This window comes from Schistocerca gregaria, chromosome 7, assembly GCF_023897955.1.
Source record: "Schistocerca gregaria isolate iqSchGreg1 chromosome 7, iqSchGreg1.2, whole genome shotgun sequence".
Taxonomy (NCBI): domain Eukaryota; kingdom Metazoa; phylum Arthropoda; class Insecta; order Orthoptera; family Acrididae; genus Schistocerca; species Schistocerca gregaria.
The window spans coordinates 494,716,509-494,733,822 of record NC_064926.1 but is presented as its reverse complement, the minus strand read 5'-3'; the positions used below and the strand labels follow the sequence as shown (position 1 = coordinate 494,733,822).

Below are 17,314 nucleotides of genomic sequence, written 5' to 3'. Positions count from 1 at the left end.
GCTGTGCTGGTTGTTGATATGTAATGAACACATGAGCGTCGTCACTCAATATACTTCTGCTGAGACATGCATTTGTTTGTATGCCCAAGCCTATGAGGATGTAAATCAACTTTGCTTTAAATAAACGCTGTAATGGTTGTGAACATGAGTTACCTTTGAGATTGGACGTGGTGAGTTGATGATGGTCACGAATGTCTTTAAGGTGACAAAGATGCCATAGTCAGCACCTCACTGAGTTTGAACGAGGTCATGTAAGAGGTCGACAAGGAGCTGGATGTTCCTTCTGCTGTACTGCAGAAAGACTTGTCAGGAATGTAGCCACTGTACACGTTGCTGGCAGTAGTGGCCACGAGAATGTGTGGTGCTAGAAGACTGGGCTCCGAATGGCCATATGGTACTACAAAGAGGGAAGACCATGGTTTTTGGTGTATGCCTCTGGTACGTCACACTGCATCTGTAGCAGCAAATTGAACAGCAGTTGGCACAACTCTGACACAACGAAGTGTTACAAATTGGTTCCTTCAAGGATGTCTCCAAGATAATTCCCTGTAACATACATGCCACTGATCCCAAACCACCGCCATTTGCAACTGCACTGATGTTGAGTAAGAGCTTATTAGAGGACAGGATGAAGGGCTTTGTGTTTTCCGATGAAAGTTGGTTCAGCCTCAGTACCAGTGATGGCTGTGTTGAGGGCCCATCTGTGTGCTAGACACAATGACACCTACACCTGGAATTATGGTCTGGGGTGTAATTTCATACGACAGCAGGAGCACTCTCATGGTTATTCCACACACCCTAACTGCATGTTTGTACAACAATCTGGTGGTTCGACCTGTTGTGCTGCCATTCATGAACAGCATTACATGTGGTGTTTCCCAGCTGGATAACACTCGCCCATATATCACGTTGTAACCCAATATGCTCTACATACTGTCGACATATTGCCATGGCCTGCTTGATCACCTGCTTGATCAAGCATCTATTTGACATCACCATATGACATCCGCATTTAGCTTTAGCTGTCCCTATATTTAGCAACCAAGTGCAACAGATATGGAACTCCATCACACAAACTGCCATTTATTACCTGTACATCACAATACATGCTGGCATTCAAGGATGTAGCCAGGATTATGTCAAAAGGTGAGTCCGATGTGTTAAAGAGGTCCTTAAAAAGGCTAATGTTTTTATTTTATTTTGAAAACAATTTTTTTATTTGATTTTATGTATCTAATTTGCTTTTGGGAGTCCTTCATAAAAATAGTACTTGGAAAAAAAACTTAAACATGGTGCCTTGTATGAACTCCACTTGACCCATGGATGCCCACGTGAACATTCCACAGACCATACTGAATCTGCTGCCAGTTTGTCTCTGTCTTGCAGTATGGGTATCATAGACCTGTTTCCCTGGAAGAGAACAGATTCGCATCTCATCAGCATGATGAAGAAGGCCGTGCAAGGCTCTGCCAACGCAGTCCTTGGTTTGCGTTCCCCACAACATTTTCTGTGTGTTCTTTCCACTTTAAGTTCTTTGTAATTGTAATTCCTAGGATTTAGTTGAATTTACAGCCTTTAGATTTGACTTATTTATCGTCTAACTGTAGTTTAACAAATTCCTTTTAGCACTATGTGGGTGACTCCACACTTTTCACTATTTTGGGCCAATTTCCTATTTTCACACAATACACATATCTTTTGTAAATCGTTTTGGAATTTGTTTTGATCTTCTGATGACTTTACTAGACGATAAACGACAGCATTTTTTGAACAGACCTCGTATTCCTGAAATATCATTAATCTGCATTAATTCGTTTATGGTGTTGTGATATTTTTTCCATCATTGTAGTTGTTCCAGGCCTCAACTTGTCGATTGCATGTTAGAAAGGATGGTGGTGTCGTCTTAACTTGTAGTAGCGTTTGGCCTTTATCCTTGCTTCCTTCATGTCTGGCAAAGCACATCACCATCATCTCCTAGCCATCAGTTGTAATAATTCTAGCTTTGGCTGTAGGATGTCGAGTTAGTTAGGCAATGTCTGAAAAACACACTCAGAACAGTTTACAAAATTCAGACAAATCTTCCTGAAAAAGAAAAGGATTGGTAGTTCTAGTATCTAGCATGCACAGAATAACTGGAAGACACACAATGTCGCCACAAAAATAAATGAAATAAGATATGTGCTCGAAAGAGAAAATTTAAAAGAAAAATACGTGCTTAATATGTTAATTATTTCCAGTACTGCTTCTTTCTTCTCGCCGCCTTTGAGGATGAGAGTAATTTCTGGGTCTGCACAGTCTTGTTGGGAACTGGCAGAAATATCATCAATGTTGATTTAGTCTCGTCAGTAGTGGTGGGTTCTGATCAAAACTTTTAGCCGTTAATAATCTTTTTGCTCATCGCCTATGTTGGTATATTGGTCTTAAACCGTTTACCTTGTCGCCAGTGTTGATAACTGGTGAAAAACTGTTCTCATCAAATTTCAGTTTTCCTCATCGCCAGTGCTGATAACTGGCGATGAATTATGAACAGTTTTTACTTATCCTTGTCGCCAGTGTTGGGATGCTGTAACTGAATGTTACTATCAGTTCATCGCAAACATCAATGGTAGCAAAAAACATATCTCCTACTATGGTTCTAATTAAGATGGCAGTATGCACGCTAGTAAAATCTACTTGCTTGACAGGGCGCTACTAGAAGAAAGATGTGGTAGCACTACAAGAAATTAGCAATAATATTTACTAATAGTTATGATACAAAATTGTACATAACTTTGGTAACATTTTGATGCGTGGTACTTAATATCCTACACCTAATACAATGAAATCTAATTAGCTCTGTTGTCTTTTGACAGTCTGTGGTATTGTAACTATAATTGAAAGTAATTATTCAGACACTCCTGACTGACTATATCTAGTGTCCGTAAATAGCAACAGCTGAGTCAAAACTGTTGTCTTCTGGAAAGAGCTCAGGAACTATGATCCTTAGTGTAACTGCAGGAAATGGTGGTACTGTAGAGATGGCTTAATTGCAGAAACTCTGAGTGTCAGTGGGTCAACGTCTTTTGTTGGCATTGGTAGAACAATCTCCAATTCTGCCCGTACTAGGCGGAAGCAAAATAGTCTACTGTTGACAACTCTCTCTCTCTCTCTCTCTCTCTCTCTCTCTCTGAGAGAGAGAGAGTTGACAACACCATTGGTGAAGAAATAACAGGAGCAGAGTGTAGTCCTGACGAGTGAGTGCAGTCTGGAAGCATCTTCTCAGAACTGAGAAGGCACCAGGCGACTGGTTGTGCATGTATGGTTACAGGCTCTTGTGGTATTGCAGAGTACCTCTTGCCATGTACACAGCATTAATGACCTATCCTCACAACTTTATTTCTGCCAGTACCTCATCTCCTACCTTCCAAACTTCACAGAAGTGGTGCTGGGGATTTTCTTCACAGTTACCTCCTTGTATTAATATTTGTCTTCCCACTTCTGTGATTTCTCGTTTTGGGTATATCCATTCCTCTTCAACAGCACTGCCTGTATGATACTCATCATCGCAGTATCTACAGCCTTTGATATCTTCAAATGCATATCATCATTCCTCACTATTTCAGTGGCTCACTTCTACCACATTGATTCTTCCAGATGATTCACTTACAGTTCACTCTGCTCTTCATCATCGTCATCATTACATTGTCATCTGAGTCTGTAATTATCTGCGCCTGGGTACGCCTTCCAAGCTAATATGTGGCTGTGAAATCTGTGTCTGACCATGATGTAATCCAGCTCGGACCTATATGTGTCTAGCGGCCTTGTCCAAGTACACCTCTCCCTCTTATGATTTTTGGAGTATTTGCTACTACTAGCCGAAATTTATTGCAGAACTCAGTTAATTTTTCTCCTCTCTCATTCCTACAATCAAGTTCAAATTCTCACTAACTCTTTATTTTAGTCTTTGCCTACTTTCGTGTTCCAGTCCTCCATGATTATTAGATAATTATCTCCCTTTACTTACCAAGTTACCTGTTTTTTTTTCATTACATACTTTCTCTGTCTCTACATTTTCTGCTTTTAATATTGGCAGTTATATATGAACTGTTGTTGTCAGCATTGGTCTGCTGCTGTTTCTGATGAAAACTTCCTTATCCCTAATCTGTTCCCAGCAACTCAGTCTTTGCACTACCTTTCTACTCATAACGAATTCTACTCCAATTAAAGTATTTTCTGCTGTTGTTGATATTACCCTGTACTTATTTGAGCAGCAATCCTTATTTTCTTTGCATTTCACTTCACTTTTGTCAGTGGGGATATCATTATGGATAATTTTTCTATTACAGGCGTTAGGTCTTGTAGATAATCATCATGTGTAGTGAATGCAGTGGTTTCTATTGCCTTCTGCGTCCTCATGCCGTTGATCATTGCTGATTTTTCTGCTTTTTAGGAGCCGTTTCTCACCTAAAGGGTAATATACCCCTTCCCTTCCGTTCTCTTTGACAAAGCCATTGGCAGAATGGAGTGATTGTCTGACCAGAAGTTGTTGGCAGCCATTGCTGAAAATTTTTATTCAGAATGTAAATAGTGGCCCGCATTTCGTGGTCATGCAGAAGTGTTCTCGCTTCTCACGCCCGGGTTCCCGGGCTCGATTCCTGGCGGGGTCAGGGATTTTCTCTGCCTCGTGATGGCTGGGTGTTGTGTGATGTCCTTAGGTTAGTTAGGTTTAAGTAGTTCGAAGTTCTAGGGGGCTGATGACCATAGATGTTAAGTCCCATAGTGCTCAGATCCATTTGAACCATTTTGTAAATAGTGGCTGGGATCAAACCCACGGAGTCAGTGTCTTTCAATCACTTTTCTACATCACTACCACTAGAGCGTGGGTCTTCTCTAAGTGAACACATGCTGTAATTGTTAGTTTCCCTTTCTTCAACCCATCTTGCAAGATGAATCGAAAATTCAGTATAGCTTCAAGTGCTCCTACATTTCTTTTGAACCCAAACAGATCTTACTCCAGGTTGGGTTCTATCAGTTTTTTCAGTTTCTGTGAATAATTTGTATTGGCGTTTGCAACCACGAGTTACTATATTGATAGTTTGATACAGGGTAACATTCACAGCTGTCGGCACCCACTTTATTTGGTACTGCGATTATTACATTCTTCTCGATGTCTGGGGATATTTCGCTTGTCTCATTTACCCTGCATACTTGATGGAATAGCTTCATTGCAGCTCGTTTGTCCAAGCATGATATAACACCATGAAATCGGCCAGCAATTTGTGACAACCCCATATTTCTCCCCAGTTCCAGCAGTGGCAGCCATGTTGCGGCGGGTGTACAACGCACTGCGTAATGCGGATGAACCATCACGTTACATGGAGTTCAACATACTGATGGTGCGATCCATGGGCGTGCTGGTGAACCGTGGTATGCTTGGAGTGCTGTTGCCATGGTCGCTGCTTGCGCTGCTTCTCAGCCAGGGGCTGGCCGGTGTGCTCGACCTGTACGAAAACCACAGTGACATCGCTGACATCACTGCTAACCTGCCTGTCACCACCATTGTCTTCAGCTCTGCCTACCGCCTCTTCTTCTTCACCCTACACCGCGATCGCTACCAGGCCATTGTAGACACCGTTGCGGAGCGGTTTGTCGCCTCTTCCGGCAGCATCAACATGGCTCCTTGGCTACGACGCTCCAGGTTGGTGTGCCCAACGTCTGCTCATTGACTGTTCAACATTTTGTTTCAGTTAGAGGTTTGCAGAGAATGTATGTAGAACTAGATGACACTGTCATAATTAGAATACCTATAGGAATTTTAGCCAACAGTTCAAGCAGCCATCGCTAGTCAGCACAGCTGTCACCAAAAATTTCGAGACGGCGGTGGCAGGAAGTTCAAAAATTCAAGTTGGTGCTGGCAGTAAATTGGAAGATGGCAATGGTGGAAATACAAAAGCTGCAAGACCGCCCAGTAGCTACTAGCATGAGTTTCTTAGAAGTAGATTCCTTGGGGGTTGCGAAGCAACTCAAATCGCTTGATACGGGCAAGTCTTCAGCTCCAGATTGTATACTGATTAGGTTCCTTTCAGATTACGCTGATACAATAGCTCCCTACTTAACGCTCATATACAACCGCTCACTCACCGATAGATCTGTACCTACAGATTGGAAAATTGCGCAGGTCGCACCAGTATTTAAGAAGGGTAGTAGGAGTAATCCATCTAACTACAGACTTATATCATTTACGTCGGTTTGCAGTTGGGTTTTGGAGCATATACTGTATTCAAACATTATGAACCACCTCGAGGGAACGATTTTTGATACGTAATCAGCATGGTTTCAGAAAACATCTTTCTTGTGTAACGCAGCTAGCTCTTTATTCGCATGAAGTAATGGCCGCTATCGACAGGGGATCTCAAGTTGTTTCCGTATTTCTAAATTTCCGGAAAGCTTTTGACACTGTTCCTCACAAGCGACTTCTAATCAAGCTGTGGGCCTATGGGGTATCGTCTCAGTTGTGGGACTGGATTCGTGATTTCCTGTCAGGGAGGTCGCAGTTCGTAGTAATAGATGGCCAATCATCGAGTAAAACTGAAGTGACATCAGGTGTTCCCCAGGGTAGCGTCCTGGGACCTCTGCTGTTCCTGATCTATATAAATGACCTTGGTGACAATCTGAGCAGTTCTCTTAGGTTGTTCGCAGATAATGCTGTAATTTACCATCTAGTAAGGTCATCCGAAGACCAGTATCAGTTGCAAAGCGATTTAGAAAAGATCGCTGTATGGTGTGGCAGGTGGCAGTTGGCGCTAAATAACGAAAAGTGTGAGGTGATACACATGAGTTCCAAAAGAAATCCGTTGGAATTCGATTACTCGATAAATAGTACAATTCTCAAGGCTGTCAATTCAACTAAGTACCTGGGTGTTAAAATTACGAACAACTTCAGTTGGAAAGACCACATAGATAATATTATGGGGAAGGCGAGCCAAAGGTTGCGTTTCATTGGCAGGACACTTAGAAGATGCAACAAGTCCACTAAACAGACAGCTTACACTACACTCGTTCGTCCTCTGTTAGAATATTGCTACGTGGTGTGGGATCCTTACCAGGTGGGGTTGATGGAGGACATCGAAAGGGTTTCAAAAAAGGGCAGCTCGTTTTGTATTATCACGTAATAGGGGAGAGAGTGTGGCAGATATGATACGCAAATTGGGATAGAAGTCATTACAACAAAGACGTTTTTCGTCGCAGCGAGATCTGTTTATGAAATTTCAGTCACCAACTGTCTCTTCCGAATGCGAAAATATTTTTTTGAGCCCAACCTACATAGGTAGGAATGATCATCAAAATAAAATAAGAGAAATCAGAGCTCTAACAGAAAGGTTTAGGTGTTCGTTTTTCCCGCGCGCTGTTCGGCAGTGGAATGGTAGAGAGACAGTACGATTGTGGTTCGATGAACCCTCTGCCAAGCACTTAAATGTGAATTGCAGAGTAGTCATGTAGATGTAGATGTAGCTGAAATGTGTTAGTGGGAAATAAAAAATATCCAAGATGGAAAAAGTAACCCACTTGTGCTAGCAACCATTACGAATCCATGATCAAAAGAATCCAAATAGTCTGAATTTTGTGCCATGTTGAAAAGTATCTGAATGATATAAATTATTTTTTTAAAAAATATGTTAAGTATGTATTAAAGGATTTCCACATGCATATCATTTATCAGAAATTGATAAGCATCGTCTGGATTTGGTAAAATTTCGCCATATTCAACAGTATCTGAAGAACCTTGGGCACGATGTTTCAATGTGTCTGAACAGTCTGAACTTTGTAAACCGGTGTAATCTTCAAATGTAACATTGATCAAACACACATACACACACACACACACACACACACACACACACACACACACACACACACTCACACACACACACACACACAGACGCGCGCGCACACACACGCACGCACACACACTTGGCATGTCAATTGTGACAATGTTAATTCCACATCGAAAATGGCTGTCAAAATACATAAAGAGTATGACCCACAGTATTTCCACCTCAAAAATGTATGTCAAGAAAAGCCGCCAACACACATAATGTTTATACCAAGTGTCATGCGATTATTACCAAATCTCAGCTGACCCCTAAAAAATAACTCTGGACTCCTAAATTATGTGCCACAATGTCATTTTCACATCTAAATTGTCTGTAACATTTGTGAAAATACGTAAAGGGATTGGCATTCGAACTTAGGCCCATTTGAGGCTATATCACTGGTAATACAAAGACAGAAATTTTATCATCTGACATTTTTAGATACTTTTCAGTAATGTTTTATCTTACTAAGTACTGTTTTGGGGAAAAAGATGGTAATGCATGATGTTCTACACTACAGAAATGTGATCGATGTTTTTATTAGTCTAAATCTCAGGCCTACTTGAAGTTACATTGAAGTGCCAAGGAAACTGATATAGGCAGGCATATTCAAATACAGAGATATGTAAACAGGCAGAATTTAGCACTGCAGTTGGCACCACCTATATGAGACCACAAGTGTCTGTCGCAGTTGTTGGATCGGTTACTGCTGATACAATTGCAGGCTATAAAGATTTAATTGAGATTGAACGTGGTGTTATACTTGGTGCATGAGCGATAGCACACAGCATCCCCAAGGTAGTGACGAAATGGGATTATCCCATATGACCATTTCACAAGTGTACTGTGCATATTAGGAATCCGGTAAAATATCAAATCACTGACATCGCTGCAGCTGTAAAAAGATCCTGCAAGAACGAGACCAACGACGACTGAAGAGGATTGTTCAGTGTGACAGAAATGAAATCCTTCCGCAAATTGTTGCAGATTTCAATGCTGGGCCATCAACAATTGTCAGCGTGTGAACAATTCAATGTAACATCATCAATATGGGCTTCCAGAACCAAAGACCCACTCATGTATCCTTGATAACTGCATGACACAAAGCTTTACGTCTCACCTGGCCCCGTCAACACCGACATTGGACTGTTGGTGACCCCAAACATATTGCCTGGTCATAAGATTCTTGTTTTAAATTGTAGTGAGCAGATGGACATATACGGTTATGGAGACAACCTCATGAATCCGTGGACCCTGCATGTCAGCAGGAGACTGTTCAGACTGGTGGAGGTTCTGTAATGGTGTGGGATGTGTGCGGCTGGAATGATATGGGACTCCTGATATGTCCAGATACGACTGTTCCAGGTGACACATATGTAAGCATCCCGTCTGATCACCTGCATCCATTCACATACATTTTGCATTCCAACGGACTTGAGCAATTCCATCAGGACTATGCGATATCCCACACGTCCAGAATTGTTACAAAGTGGCTCCAGGAACCCTCTTCTGAGTATAAACACTTCCGCTGGCCATCAAATTCCCCACACACGAACATTATTGAGCATAAGTAGGATGCCTTGCAACATGCTGTTCAGAAAATATCTCTTACTGATGTATGGACAGCCCTGCAGGATTCATGGTGTCAATTGCCTCCAGTACTACTTCAGACATTATTCAAGTCGATGCCACGTCGTATTGTGGCACTTTTATGTGCTCGTTGGGCCCTACACGGTATTAGAAAGGTGTACCAGTTTCTTTGGCTCTCCAGTGTATATTCTACTAGTGTTTAAAAAACAAAAATGATAGGATCTGTCAAAAAATAATGCCTCCTACTTTTTGCTGCATAAATAAATTTTTTTCAGTGAAAAAATTGAGTTTGGCGCTAGTCCACAAAGCTTGTTCTCTTATCTACTGTAGTTGTAACTTTCTGCATCAACATAGGGCAGTACTGCAGCCGCTTACAAAATGGCCGATATTGATATTCGTATAAGATAGTTTTCTGTGACAGAATTCTTGAATGGAGGAGATGGAATTGCCATTCACATTCACGAAAGACTGAAAACTGTGTAGTGAAACAACAGCGGATATGAGGATTGTTAGACAATGGGTTTGCCACTGTATTGGAGCTGAAGGACAAACACCACAAGATGATGAAGTGCAGAGTATCAGAGCAGTGACTTCAGAGAATCCACACAACATTCAGTGAGTCGGTGACATCATTTGTGGCGAGTACCAGGCGACTGTAGATGACATGTGTCACATTACTCTCCTCAGTAAAGGAAGAAAAACTGCCTCCCAACTCTTGTAGAACTTGTGTTTGGAGAGAGAGGAGTTTTGGAAAAAAATATGACTGAAGACGAAACAAAGAAGAAGAAAGAACTGAAGAAGAATCAATGACTAGATGAAATGCCATCTCAGAAGCTCACAGCAGAAGAAAAATTTCAAAACTGTTTGACTGGCAGGGAAAGCGTTGCCTATAATATCCTGTGGTGCAAGAGGTGTGATTACGGCTGATCTGTTGGAGTGGGGATACACAGTAAATTGTGTCCAATACATCAGAACCCTCAAACACGTTAAAGCATTCCTTTAGTGAGTTAGACCAACAAAAGCTGTAGTGGATGTTCTTCTTTTGCATTATAATGCAAGATTACACACCAGACATCACACCATGGACTAGTTAGTGAAAACTGGATGCAAATTCTTGTCTGACCTGGTACCATCAGACTTCCAGCTTTTCAGGCAGCTAAAAGAAGCTCGTCACTTTGAAGATGAGGAGGCCGTGAAAATGTCTATGCACCAGTGGCATCAAAAGCAGGTTGCTGTATTAGTGAAAATGGATAGAAATTATACTGAAAAGTCATAAATTTCTCTTCAGTGTTGTAGTTTTCAACCTATGTAGTTGCGTTTTAAACTTTTGGCCAATTAAAAAGGGAGGCATTACTTTTTAGCTGACCCTTGTATTTTGAACGATGGTGCCAAGGCTATCTAAACAGTTTACCTGGGTCTAAAAGGTATACCAAAAAATACATCAGCAACGTTTTTGTCAAATGCCTCATTGTTATTACCATTTCTTCTATAATGTCTAAAATATGCCTGTGGACTCTCACATTAAGTGCCACAACGCCATTTCCTCGTCTAAATTGTCAGTAATGTTTATCAAAATATGTAAAAATAGTGGTATTTTTATCTTAAGCCTACTTGAGGCTATGTTACTAGTGGTACAAAGGTCAAACTGTCATTATCTAATTCAGATTTGTTCAGATATTCTTCACTTCACCAAGCACTAACTCTGGGAGCAGGAGGAGGGAGGGGAAGAAGGTAATGCATTATGCTTTACACAAGAAACATCTGCTCGATGATATGGACTGGCTAATGTAGCTTTCGTATTCCTTTTTATCTCGGAAGTACCTGTGCTAGCATATTTGTCTGCTGACAGATTTTCCAAAACCTTAGCAAAACTAATCATGTATGTTTTTTAATATGTAAGTCCAACTTCATGATGTGGCAAATGTGAAATGTAAACACAAGACATCATGGTCAAACGCTATAATGGACAAAATGTTCGATATTTCTAAAATATGATCTTTGCACCAAAGTAAATTATATATCAAATACATATAGATTTCAAGAACAAAATATACATAGGTTACTTATCATAATATGCCAATATAATTACAGACATCTGATTACACACGAAAATTCGATCTTTGCAATAAAATAAAATTGTCTCTATTATTTATCAAAATACATAAATATTTGAAATACATAACACTTGTGGAACAGTTGTCATAACTTAGTTGTTCTAACGGATTTTTAAAAATCTATATATGACTTGGATATTGGCACTATTGATGTAATTTACAATTTAAGTAACACTTCCAAATGAGCTGAGTTTTATTTCCATACAACAGGCCTACTGTAAGGAAATCAAAAATTGTCTATGTTATATACGAGGGTCAGTCAAAAAGTAATGCCTCCTATTTTTTTTTTTTCTACGTTTAATTGTCAGGAAATTTAAATGCAATTACATAGGTTGAAAACCACAACATTGAGGATCATTTTGTCATTTTTCAATGTAATCTCCGCCCATCTCTACAGTTTTGGTCCATCTTTGAACAAGGGCATGTATCCCAGCACGGTAAAAATCACAGCTCTGCTTCCTAAGCCATTGACGCACGGATGTTTTGACGGCCTCCTCATCTTCAAAATGAATCCCACGATGAGCTTCTTTTAGTGGCCTGAACAGATGGAAGTCTGATGGTGCCAGGTCAGGGCTGTATGGGGGATGAGGCAAAACTTCCCATCCAATTTTGACAATCTCGTCAGAGGTGTGACGACTGGTGTGTGGTCTTGCATTGTAATGCAAAAGAAGAACATCTGCCATTGATTTTGTTGGGCGAACTCGCTGAAGACGTGCTTTAAGTTTTTTGAGGGTTGTGATGTATTGAACAGAATTTATTGTGCATCCCTGCTCCAAAAAATCAACCAGAATCACACCCTCTGTATCCCAGAAAACTGTTGCCATAACTTTCCCTGCCGATCGCACAGTTCTGAATTTTTTCTTCCTCGGCGAGCTTGTGTGACGCCACTCCATTGACTGCCTCTTTGATTCGGGTTCAAAAAAATGCACCCATGTTTCGTCCCCGGTCACAATTTTTTTCAGAAACTCATCTCCCTCCAAACGGAAGCGCTGCAAGTGTTGGGAGGCTATTGTTTTCCTTGCCTCTTTATTCTGATCGGTTAACATTCTTGGAACCCACCGTGCACAAACTTTTGAGTACCCCAATTGTTTAATAATCGTGATCACACTGCCTTTACTAAGAGAAATAATGCGACACACTTCATCTGCAGTCACCCGACGGTCACCACGAATGATGTCATCAACTTGCTGAATGTTGTGTGGAGTCACTGCACTCACCGGCCTGCCGCTCCGCTTTTCGTCAGTCAACGGTGTTTGCCCTTCAGCTTCCTTACAACGACGAACCCATCGTCTAACAGTGCTGACATCCACTGTCACAACACCATACACCTTCTTCAGTCTTTCATGAATGCGTATGGGCGTTTCACCTTCTGCATTCAAGAATTCAATCACACAACGCTGTCTCAAACGAACATCGATGTCGGCCATCTTACAAACCTCTGCTGTGCTGCCACCTGTTGACACAGAAAGTTACTACTGCAGTGGATTGCAGAAGAAGGTTTGAGGAATGGCGCCAAATTCAAATTTTTCACTTAACTTAATTTTTTTAAGTAGAAAAAAAATGGGAGGCATTACTTTTTGACCGACCCTCGTATTATGATACATAAATATTTGTTCTCTAACATTACATAACACTCATGGCGCTATTGCTGGTATAACTTACATCTTGAAATGCACTTGCCAGTGGTAATACTTTGATTACTGTATAACATTTTAAATAAAGAAAAGAACCGCATTTATAATTTATCACAACTCAAATGGTACCACTCATCTAACTTAGAGGCTAAAGTACATACAATGAAGACTGATTTATGCTGTCACACATAGGAAACTACTAGACATTTCGCTGAAAAAAAACTTGTTGAGCAGTAGTAATTCATATTCATGCGGGTAAGAAACAAACTTTCAACTAATTTTCAAATACAGCCAAACATTATAGTGACTCCATTTCAGAATATTACTTTATGCTGCAGTAAAAAATGTTTGTCACCTTCTGGCAATAACAGTAATATTTTCTATCGCAAAGTGGAGATTGCATGAAACTTTTCCCAAAACATGAACACATTACCCAAAATTGTAACAAATTGCCTCATACAATGTCAGCGACAGTATCATGAATAGTATCATACATAACTTTAGCAAACTGCTCTATATATCATGATATTAGAGCCAAATTGTAACAAATCACCCATTGTTACAACAAAATTGTAACAAACTGCTGTACAAATCGATTTTTACAGCGAAATAGTAACAAATTGGCTCTTTTACAAAACTTTAGTGATATTCTGCAGCTAATACTAACTTACATTATTCCATAATGGAAACCACAATGCCTAGCAGGCAAGGCAGTAATAGCTGACACAAACAAATATGCATCCAGAGTTTAAATAGTAGACTGACACCACAAGTTGACAGTGTGCTATAACATGACAGTGGTACCCACCTACTAAACCTTAAAACTATGTTGTAACACTAGGAACTATCAGTGTATGTGCCAAAACTTTCCAGTGACTGTCAGCTAATGGATCTCTGATAGCATTCTAACACCAGAAGCTGATAGCTTGGGTACCACAACTTGGCAGTGGGTGTCAGCTATTGGATCTTAAAACTGTGTTGTAACACCAGAACCTATCATTATATGTGCCATAGCATATCTATGGGTGTTACCTACTGAATTATAAATGGAATTTTCAGGTAATCACCATGTTTGAACAAAGTTGTAAGAAGTCACCCATGTTACAGAAAAATTGTAACAAACTGTCACTTGCATAATGTATTTGCCATCTTTCGCTAATAATTGTAACTTATGCTATCACTGTGGAGACTGCATGACACTCTATCCCATGTATCGTCTTTTTGCAGTAAAATAGTAACAAATTTTCTCTTACATCACCATGTTATAGCAAAAATTGTAACACATTAACATGTACATTGCTATGTTATAGTAAATTGTCAGTAAATTTACATTGTTGTAGCAAAATTGTCACACATTGCCTCATTTATCAACATGTTACAACAAATCTCCAACAGATTACCCAGTACACCACAAGTGGTTGTCAACTACTGGGTCTCAGATAGTATTCTAACAGAAGAAGCTGACAGGCTGCATGTGCCATAACCAGACGGTGGGTGTTATCTGTTGGATCACAAATAATATCCCAAGCATGAAGGAATACCTGACAAATCGTTCTATATACCATCACTGCTACACAAAACTTCAACAAATTAGTTACATACACCACCATTGTTACACATAATTGTAACAACTTACCCCACACTTTGCTACACAAGCAGTTGCAACAAGTTATGTCTTCTGCAACAGGCATATGCAGTTAGTGAGCAAACTGAGACATGTCCATACCAGAAAAGCAAGACCTTTTACATAAGAAGCAAAACAATTAGGTTCATGACATCACATCTGCAGGTCAGTACCACATTCATGACATCACAGGCTGTGTCACTTTTATTATGTCATCTTTATGACATCACACGTGTCACTGTCCTTTTCTCCACCACATCATAATCAGCACATTATTTTACAAGTCATTAAAATAATTAGCCAATCAGATTGTAGCTGCCATTTTGTATTGTGATGTTGTGTGGTCACAGTCAGTGACCTGCACATGATGTCACTATCACATCACAGCAAATGGGGTGTGACAAGTGACCACACCTGTGATATAATCAATCTGACTAAGTATTTTGCTTGTTGGATCGTGTCTTGACTTAATGGCATCTACAAGTCTATAGTGGCTGACTAATCACTTGTTATTGTGGGAATAAGTTGCAACTGGCCAGAGCAAGTCTCTTTTTGCTTAGGTGGAAATGCATGGGACAACTGTAGAATTTTGCTGTAACACGTCAATGCAAGGGGAAATTTGTCAAAATTTTGCAATAACAGGGGTAATTAATTCGTAAAAAAGCTGTAACATAGCAATGTATGTGGTACTTTATTAGAATTTTTGCTGTAAATGGTGATGTGTGGTGCAATTCGTTTCACTATCAGTAACTTGACGGTTTAAGGTACAATTTAATACAATTCTGGCATAACATGGCAATGTATGGGACGATTTATAACACTTTTGCTATAAGGAGAAAAATATGTTACAGTATTTATGAAGCATATCACTGCATTGCCTAAATTTTTGCAATTTTCCTACAACAACACAATTTTGCTGTAAAATACCAATATATGATGCAGTTTGTTACAATTTTGATGCAACAAGGAAAACTTGCTATAATTTTATGTATCAGTAGTAATGTATGGAGGAGTAAATTTTTAAATTTGCTGTAACATGTCAATGTATATTGTATTTTCTTAAAATTTTGCACTAATATTTAAATGTATGCGGTATTATGTTAAGAGTTTGCTGTAACATGAAGGTATAGGGGGCAATTTTGTATCATGTTTCTGGAAAATTACGATTATGGAACAGTTTGTTACAATTTTTGTTAAATGCTGATGAGCAGGCGAAGTGTCATGTAGTCTACACTGTGCATCAGCATTTTAGCATTATCAGAAGATGTTAAACATTTGTTATAATTTTGGTACTATATAGTGATGCATGGAAAATTCAGTTACAATTTTTGGGAACATTACACGATTTGTTACAATTTTGCTGTAACATGGTGATGTAGGGAGTCATATGTTACAAATTTCTTTGATGCTCATATGTAACCAAGATTTCTATTTGCAATCCAGTAGTTCCCACTAGTGATCCGGTAATCACATGCACACCCATCTGCTTCTGGTGTTATAGTACAATTTTAATATCCAGTAGCTGTAACCCATTGTCAAGTTATGGCGTATAAACTGTCAGCTTATTGTGTCAGAATGCTATGTCAGTTCTGAATGGCTCTTTTTTTGCATCAACTCATAATCCATGGTCTGTTTAGCATTGTTCTTTCTGCTGTATGTTAGCATAGACTACTGTTGTCAGTGAAATATGACAACCTTTTTGTGCATGGGAAAATTCGTTACACTTTTCCTGTAGCATAGCCATATGCACAGCATTTTGTTACAATGTCGCTGTAACATGCTGAACCACCTCAAAGATGTATAAAGAGTGAAGAGTTAATATTTCTGGTCTTTAAATAATGGTCGAAATGATGCTCTTGGCTGTGCAGAGCACATTTTGCGAATATGTCTCCCTGCACTAGCAGCTTGCAACATAGAAATTTTTAATTTTATTTGAAATATTTATCATTGTATTAGAACTAAAGCAGAGTTCATTTAAACAAATAATTTGTATGTTTTTGCATTCTGAGAGAAGAATTTCTAACTCATCAAGTTTTTAGCTTAGGCTGCCGCAAGTTTTATAATTTAAGCCATTTATATTCCATTGAACCAAATTGTTTTAATAGAATTAAGTATACATTTTCATAGTCACTCTTTAGCAGTTTTCTTTTCAGCTAACAGTCATTTTTCTTTTACATACCCTCCAATAAATATTAGTTTCCCTTAGTTTTAATTATTTTACAAAAATCCTTAAAAATTTGCTGAAGGTCATCGATCTTAGTGTATTTAGATACAATCCATTCTTGGCTAGACCTTCCTTAATCAAAAACTTATTTTAGTTTATAGCACCTAGTCTGTCACAACACTCATTAATTCGGTAATTGATATGACCAATATAACTGTCACTCACCATACTAACGTTTATGATTCCGCTGATCACTATCCTGGAAGTACGGTAAATTTTTCTGGCTGATCAGATTATATTTTTTGATTCGTTGATAATTTCCTCTTCGCTGTATC

The 17,314-nt window shown here is 39.4% G+C and overlaps 1 protein-coding gene across 1 annotated transcript in view; it reads left to right on the top strand.

The window, feature by feature from the left end:
- The first annotated feature begins 5,336 nt into the window (after nt 1-5,336).
- Nucleotides 5,337-17,314, top strand: part of LOC126281435 (odorant receptor coreceptor-like) — a 198,281-nt gene continuing 186,303 nt past the window's right edge. Inside the window, exon 1 of the mRNA XM_049980400.1 lies at nt 5,337-5,677. Within this exon, the coding sequence (XP_049836357.1) occupies nt 5,355-5,677 (323 nt within the window). The 5' untranslated portion in view covers nt 5,337-5,354. The remainder of the gene's footprint in view (nt 5,678-17,314) is intronic.